At 40.0% G+C, this 8,167-nt stretch overlaps 1 protein-coding gene across 1 annotated transcript in view; it reads left to right on the top strand.

Moving 5' to 3' along the window:
- Positions 1-7,621: 7,621 nt before the first annotated feature.
- The window catches only part of LOC102209630 (E3 ubiquitin/ISG15 ligase TRIM25-like), a 14,949-nt gene continuing 14,403 nt past the window's right edge, over positions 7,622-8,167 (top strand). Inside the window, exon 1 of the mRNA XM_013915752.1 lies at positions 7,622-8,162. Within this exon, the coding sequence (XP_013771206.1) occupies positions 7,622-8,162 (541 nt within the window). The remainder of the gene's footprint in view (positions 8,163-8,167) is intronic.

Raw genomic sequence — 8,167 nt, 5'->3', positions numbered from 1 at the left:
GCCGCCTGTGCAACAAGTCCAGCCATGAAATTTCCTCACTTCTAAATGTTCCACAATCAGCTGTTATCAGCATTATAACAAAGTGGAAGCGACTGGGAACCACTGCAAACCCCCCGTAATACTAACATATGCTCAAAAATACATTTCTATTCATGATGATGAATCTAAAAAGACATTTGAAGCTTTCTGCTCTAATTGAAACTCTTTTGCATCATAATGTCTCATTTGCATAATCCCCTCTCATTTCCTGTCCTTTCAACCTTACTTTCAGTTAACAATGGCTGTATAATCCCCGTCACTCACTTCCTCAAACTGATAATCTGACTGTGTTACATCTGCATCTACTCATCCCCTCTGCTTTGCTCCTCACCTTCACTTAGCTCTTGCTGCTATCACACTTCATCATTTCAGCCCTCCTCTATGACGAGGTGTTCTTCCTCTTTGTTTATCGCCACGTGTCGAGCTTCTGGGATTCACATTTTCTGTAGCGTTCACCTTGCTGACTCCCGAAGCTCCACTGCTGTGTTTTTATACGACTGTGTACAGTTTCTTCCATCAGTGTGGCTCAGCAGGAGAGGAGGTGAAGGGTTTCTCTCATTTGTATGTAGAAAAGTTGGCGTGACATGACTCACAATCAAATACATTTATGTACTATATGAATGCTGTATTTTCAAACTGACATGTCTGCTTAAAATTTCCCTGTAGCTCCCAGGATCCAGCTTCTTTAAGCACGATCCTGGGAATCCCTTAACCAGGAAGGAAACTCAGGACTTTAAAGCACATATAAAAATACAGCTTACGAACCAAAATGAGGCATTGTTAAAGGATACATTTGTACCTTCTCATCCAAATATGGTAACTTCTGGCTTGAAGCAATAAACTCCAAAGCCGAGGCTTCAAAACACAGAGTTAAAATAAATGGATGATGTCAGTGTCAATCACAGTCCATCTTTAAACTGTCAGCGGATCAGAAACGCCATGAAATGCCTCTGGGACCCTATTTAGGCATTTACTTTGAAGTATTACTGAATCTCAACTTATTTTAAGTGGTCACATGAAAACATTGCTGATATAAAGTCAACAGTCAAATGTGAATTTTTTCAAAGGAAATTTTACTGACTTTGCCCCAGAACATGATTTTAAAATGCTTTGTACTCTGTGACGCCCGCAGCATCTGACAGACATGGAACTGGTAAAGCTGCAGTTGTAACTTCATTCTGGGATCTTTTGTGTTTGGGTGACATGAATCCCATGTGCACTGGAAAGCTGTAATAACATTTCTTTAAAGTTTCTGCTTTAAAGGATGCTAATGATGCTCTGTGTCACCCATGACAGTTTTAAAGAGGTTAAATCAGCCAGATTTGCACATCCAAAGACAATCAGGCGATCAATATGTAAGATTTATTCAAATTTATGGTTGTGAGATCTTCTTGAGCGTCGTCAATTCATCATTTTTCATCGCTATTTTCTCTTTCTTAGCAAGAGATAATATATAACGCTCTTTGGGGACCAGCCTAGCTGTCAGTGCTTCCAGTCTTTATGCAGACTATAAATTCTGCATTCTGACACGGGAGCTGGAAATAAAGAGAAACCCCCCTCAAAAAAACAAAATAACAAAGTTTATTTTCACACTAATGATCCCACGAGGCTGACGTTACGCAAAGTGGTTGTCACGCTTCATCTAAAGAGACCTGGTATTCAGACAGGGAAAAGGCAGGTGGGTGGAAAACAAGATGAAAACTGTAACAAGGCCTCAAGCGCAGAATGCAGCAGGTTTGTCTAAAAGAAAAAAAAGAGAGAGAATAATAATAATAATAATAATTCAGCATCTAGGACTCTAATTGGAGGAAACAACAATGGACTCTAGAACAAGGAAAAAGGAGAGACCGAGGGAGTCAGTCAGCAGTAACTACATGTTACTCGTTAGAGTTTAAAAATGTTTAAAACATTTAAAAACTTTAGTGATAGAAAGTAATTTGTTACATTGCCTGAAGCTAAGTCCATTGTTTAGATACAGTCTATCCTTCATTAATGCTGCTTGTTGTGTTTCATAGTGATGAGCAGCACGAGTGCTTCCTACACATTTAATAAAATACATATTCAATCCTTCCTTTCTGCCTGCCTTTGTTTTCTTGTTTCTCTACCTCTCCTTCTATTGTTCTTCCTTTCTTCCTTTTTGTCTTGTTTCTTCCCTTTCCTTCATTCATTCCCTATGGTCTTCCTAACTTTCCTCCTTTTCCTTCTCTATAAAATTTCTTCTTTCCTTCCTTCCTTTTTAGTCTTGCTTCTTCCTTTTCTTTCCCCTTAATCCGTCTCTATACCCTTCAGGTTCCTTTATTTCTGACTTTCTTCTTTTCCTGACTTCTATCCATCCGTCATTCTTTTCAAGTTTTATTTCTATTTTCCTTCCTTCTTCCTTTCTCTGTACCATTCCTTCTTTTGTTGGTTCCTTTCTTACCATACTTACTTCTGTCTATAATTTCTTCTATTCTTGCTTTTCTATTCTTTTCTTTCTATCAGTTTTCCTTCCATTTGTCCTTCCTTCCTGCCTTTTTAAAATTATTCCTTCCTTCCTTTCTTCAACCCCATTCCCTCTCCCTTTCTAGTCATTTACACTGTGTGTGTGTGTGTGTGTGTGTGTGTGTCTGTGTGTGTGTGTGTGTGTGTTTGCATGCGTATCAATAAAACAGTAATTAATGCGAAGCAACAAGAATCCAACAATGACCACAGTCACTGAAGAATCCCACGTTAAGAAGCTTTAAACTGAATTAAACAGCACGTTTAAAACTGTGGAGAATTAAATCCAGGTTAAAGCCAGACAAAGAAACTGAGGACTGTGAAGCATAAATATGCTAATTCTATAACACGGGATGTTTCCAGGTGACACAACAATACACCTCTGTTTATCCCGTACATGCTGCTGCAGCTCTCCACAGAGGAACGGTGAGATGGATCTAATGTACAGAGTAATGCTTGGCCCGAGGAGAACACGGGGAAGCTGCTGTGTCCTATTTGCGGCGATGTCGAGCTCATTTTGGAGAGCACCTCATTCTGCCTGCCCTGTGGGATCTTAGCCACAGGCTGGAATACAGTGCAATCTATCTGCTTTTCATCAGACGCAGTAATAGCCTCTCTGTTGTGTCTGCGTGATGCTAAAGTCTCACATCCACTTTATCTCATCTTATCAGATTGGATGTCGGGAAACGGCAGGAGGAGAAGCTGTACACGTTATCATTTCTTGCCATATTATAACATTTTGTTGCACACAGCAGAAAGCTGCAGGATCTCCTCTGAGGCGCATGTGTGTATACACTTCATAATGTTACTTCCTGCTCTCCCTCACCAACATGGGATCAAATCTGCTGGTACGTGCTCAACTTCATCTCAAAACTGCAGAAAAGTTAATCAGTTTGAGATGAATAAAATAAACTCTTGAGAAGTTTTGTAAAAATTAATGCTCCAAGGGTACTCCAATCCATCTGATGCCTCTGGTGTCATCTCGCCTTCAGGGGAGAACTTCTGGAAACCACTTAAAGCCCAAACCAAACATCTGAAGAAGCTGTAACATAAAAAAGAAAATACTCGGATAATAAAATAGCAGCCTCGGCCCCCCAAGAGTCTTATTGACTAACTCCTGGCAAGAAAGGGAATAAATGTATTTCTAAAAATGGGAAACAGCTCCTGTAAAGTCAGAGTTATGGCTGATGGTGTCAATAATTTATGAGTCTGTTTAGTGTGAAGTTGAATATATCTTTCATATTGATCATCTTGTTTCCTTTTTTGTACAAAAACTGTCCAATAATCTTTAAAGCTGCTTTATGTGGCTTTTTAGCCACCAGGGGGCAGAATAACAGCAAAGCTGAAAAACAATGCAGCTTCCTTTGTTCCTTCCTTCTGTCCTTTATTTGTTCCTTTTTTTCTCAACTACAATTATCTATCATTCTGCCTTTGTCCTTCCCTTTTTCTTCTCTATATTTATCCTACGTTCTGTCTTCTTCCTTCTTTCATTGTTTTTATATCCTTCCTTCTTTTAGCCTTCCTTTGTTCTTTTCTTACTTCTATCCTTCCTTCTTTCCTTTTTTTGCTTCCTTTCACGCAAATCTTTTTAATTATTGGTTTCCCTTCTCCTTTCCTAGTCAGCTACAGTGTTTTTATGTGATGTATGTGTGCCTGCATCTGTAGGTGTGTGTGTGTGTGTGTGTGTGTGTGTGTGTGTGTGTGTGTGCGTGTCTCAGTTTTATTGTTTTAGAGAGCGACGGCGTGAAGTCAGCCACCCTGGACACACTTGAGTGAACTGGCGGGGAGTTTCATTACGCTGTGAAATAACGATCACACCGTGATTAAGTTGATTAGATTTCATGAATATTTGAAAGGCAAACTAAATTGCTGATTAAATATTTACTGGTGGTTTCCTCGCTGACAGACTGGGAGATCATATCACATCTCCCTAACGGCCTACTGTACAGCTTCAGCGCTACAGCAGCATCGGATAACTGTATGTTAATCAGGTACGTGGTTGTTTGTTTAACTGAAGTTTATTTTTAGGTTTGCAGCTGATTATTTTATCTAGTCTGCGTGTATGAAGTAGGACTGTGACCAAAATGCTTTAATTGTTTTTATTTAAAACTGGGTTTTTCGTGTTTGGTCCTCTTCACTCATGCTTCAACTTTACAGCAGTCACCCCCAACATTCAAACCACCTTTTGGTCTGAGGACTTTGGCAGCGGATCCTTTGGGAGCTGCTCGTCCTGGTCTGGGGGCGTTCCTGGATCAGGTTTATTCTGGTGGTCAGACTGAAGTTGCTGTAGTGCTGATACTGCCAGGAGAAGCTGCTGCTGTTGATCAGCACATATCCATTAGTTACTTACAGACACAATCAACACTGGCACAAACTTAAACATGAACAAACTCTTCTCATGCAGTTATTATTGAAATTTGTTGAAGGGAACATGAAAAACTATCTTATAAAAGGACCAACATCAAGGTTTGAAGTTCACGTCATAAAACTCAAACAAAATCTGAAAGTGGCTGCTGCACAAAACAGTTTCTCTGTAGTTTTTGCTGGTTTTAGAAATGTAGTTTTAACAAATCTTTAAACTTTAGTACTCTGACATACTGAATGTTTTGCACCTTTTAAGCTACATGAGCTGAGCTCACTCTAACATTATGCACGTGTTATTATCTGCTCCTAAGATTAAACAAATAATAAATAAAGGTAACTCATCCCACGCATAGTTCCAGTCATTGTAACCTCAGTCACAATAAAGTTTTTGTTTAATTTTTATGGGAAAAAGTAGCTTTTGTTGGCTTATTTCTGAAACCAGATGGTCTTTTTGCCCTTTGAGAACCAAACTGAATAATTTTTTTCACAGAGTAACTTTGTTTTTTCATATTGTGAGAAAAAAACAACAGCAATGATAATTACCAGAGGAACCTTTGCAAGCTTGGGGGAGGATATGAAGACTGGGTTCAAATCCAGGATCCAGATGGCTTTAGCAGATTCTAATGTGATTCCAAACACGCCTGAGTTCCCGGGTTCAGTGTATATGTTTGCAGTGCTAAACAGGTTAATTGGCTGCAGTCGTCATGCTGCTGTTTATACAGCTGAACCTGACTCTACTCATATGAAAAGCCATGGATAAAGGTCAACGCTTTAAAGTGAGCTTATTTATTTTTCCTGGTGCTCATATATTTACTGATAGAAAGCCACAGCTGGGTCACCGAAGCTTCTTAAAGAGAGGATCTTTAAAGCCTCGTTGTCACCTGCAGTGTCTGGTCTGTAAAAAGGGTTGCAGTAAAAATATGGGAGTATAAAACTCACAACATCAACATCATTACAGACTAACAGAACATACAGCTATCAGTCTCACGTGACATAATAAACCTTGTAAAGCCAAGTGCATCATATTTGACACACAAGTATCACCTGTGTGATGCTCTATTTTCAAAAACCATCATGCCTCATGATGAGTTAGCTGCTTTAGGGAAACAAAGAGCACAGGCGGCACCAAGTGGCAGCAAGAGGAAACTGCGTTAGCTTTATAAAGCTGTTTGTCAAAATCTGGCCAATAAATCTTTGAGTCGACATGTGAGACAAATTGTAGCGGATTGTTACCATGACGCCACGCTACGCCCCTACAACGTCATTGGAATTCATCTGATGTGTGCCATGGTATGCACATTTCTAACTCCTACATCTGTGGAGGAACTTTGAATTTCAGAAATCCAGTGTGAGCCTCACCAGACAGTAAAGTGTCAAGCATTTGCTACACAAAGATACTTTTAAAATGTCAACACACTCAAAGAAAGAAGAGTGAAATAAATACGGACGGCGAGTGAAGACATAGCTGATTATTTAAAAAACACATTTAAAAAATTACTTTTTCAGACCTGTTTGTAGATTGAATGTCAAGTTTAAAAATTTGACTGTCTGGATGTTTAATCATTGACTCTAACAAAATAAAACCGTTCCAGTTGTATTTAGACTCAACAGTCTGAGTGTTCGGCGCTGCAGCTCTCACTGAAATTAATTTCTCCCCTATCGCTCCTCACAGACTTTTTGATAAGATATCTTGCAGTGAGCAGCTGGTGCGTAACACGGATCTGATCAGAAGGATCTTAATTACAAAAAACAAAACTGAAAGTCACTCTTCTTTAAGTGACACATTTCATCCAATCACACCGACAAAGGAAACAGCACGTATAGTTTGTTCAGTTCACTGTGACTTTGTACCCACAAATAAATAAATAAAGCTTCTTCTTCTGGAAAGCAGCTTAAATGATTTACTGATTTACTCCACTGCGCACAAGTCTTGGCGTTCATCCTGCTTTTAAGCAGCTGTTTGTGAAAAATGATCCGACATGGTAAAATGTAGCTCTCCATCACCAGTGTGTAAATGTGTGCGTGAATGGGTGGATGACTGGATGTGTAAAGCGCTTTGGGGTCCTTAGGGACTAGTGAAGCGCTATACAAATATACAAATACATATATGTCTGTAAAGGTTTCAGATGATGAACAGTTGGTTTTTACATGAAACATCCCAGCCAATACCAGTTTACTGATGACGGGTCCTCTGGACTAACCAATACTTTCTTCACAGCTTGTGACAATTTTCGTTTTCTTTTGGCCACCTGGATGCAAGAGCAGGATATCACTTTGGATCCTTTGTTGATATATTTACTGTGATAAATCTATACAGTAGATTGTATGTGTGTCTGAATCTGCTGCCTTGACTACACTTACTCAGACAACAGAACTGATGCACTCTGCAGAGAAATGATGAAGAATGTGCGTACTGAAAAAGGACTCAAGGAGTGCAAATCTAATGAAACCAAATATTTGATTGGTTGAGGTCGGTAGAAGTGCTGCTGAGACTTTGATTAAAAAACAAAACAAAACAAGCGAACTGGCACGTTTCAGTCTGTCCAGATATTTTAAGTGTCCCGCCGCTTCACAGACCTGCCAGGTTTTAGATGGGTGCAAGCGGCTGAGTGTCAGAGTTGATAAACGTCATTTACTGCAGGCACTTTAATAAACAAGCATGGCGAGCTTTTGGCTTACAGTTCAAACTCTGCTGAAGGAAACTGAAGCAAACTTAAGTACCCTGGGACTTTGAAGAGAAATGGCGATAAAAAGAGTTGATCTGGATCAGGGCGCCTTCTCTTGTTTGCTCTGTTTGGATCTACTGAAGGATCCGGTGACTATTTCCTGTGGACACAGCATGAACTGTATTAAGAGTCACTGGGACATGGAGGATGTGAAGAAAATCTACAGCTGCCCTCAGTGCAGACAGACTTTCATAGCGAGGCCTGTGTTGGTGAAAAGCACCATGTTAGCAGTTTTAGTGGAGGAGCTGAAGAAGACTGGACTCCAAGCTGCTCCTGCTGATCACTGCTATGCTGGACCTGAAGATGTGGCCTGTGATGTCTGCACTGGAAGAAAAATGAAAGCCTTCAAGTCCTGTTTATTCTGTCTGGCATCTTACTGTGAGGAACACCTTCAGCCTCATTATGATTCACCTACATTCAAGAAACACAAGCTGGTGGAGCCCTCCAAGAAGCTCCAGGAGAAGATCTGCTCTCGTCATGATGAGGTGATGAAGATGTTCTGCCGTACTGATCAGCAGAGTATCTGTTATCTCTGCTCTGTGGATGAACATAAAGGCCAC

The sequence above is a fragment of the Pundamilia nyererei genome, unplaced genomic scaffold, assembly GCF_000239375.1.
Source record: "Pundamilia nyererei isolate P.nyererei 1_Seehausen unplaced genomic scaffold, PunNye1.0 scaffold00358, whole genome shotgun sequence".
Classification (NCBI taxonomy): domain Eukaryota; kingdom Metazoa; phylum Chordata; class Actinopteri; order Cichliformes; family Cichlidae; genus Pundamilia; species Pundamilia nyererei.
Note: the sequence above shows the minus strand (reverse complement) of the source record. Positions and strands in the feature narration are given on the sequence as shown.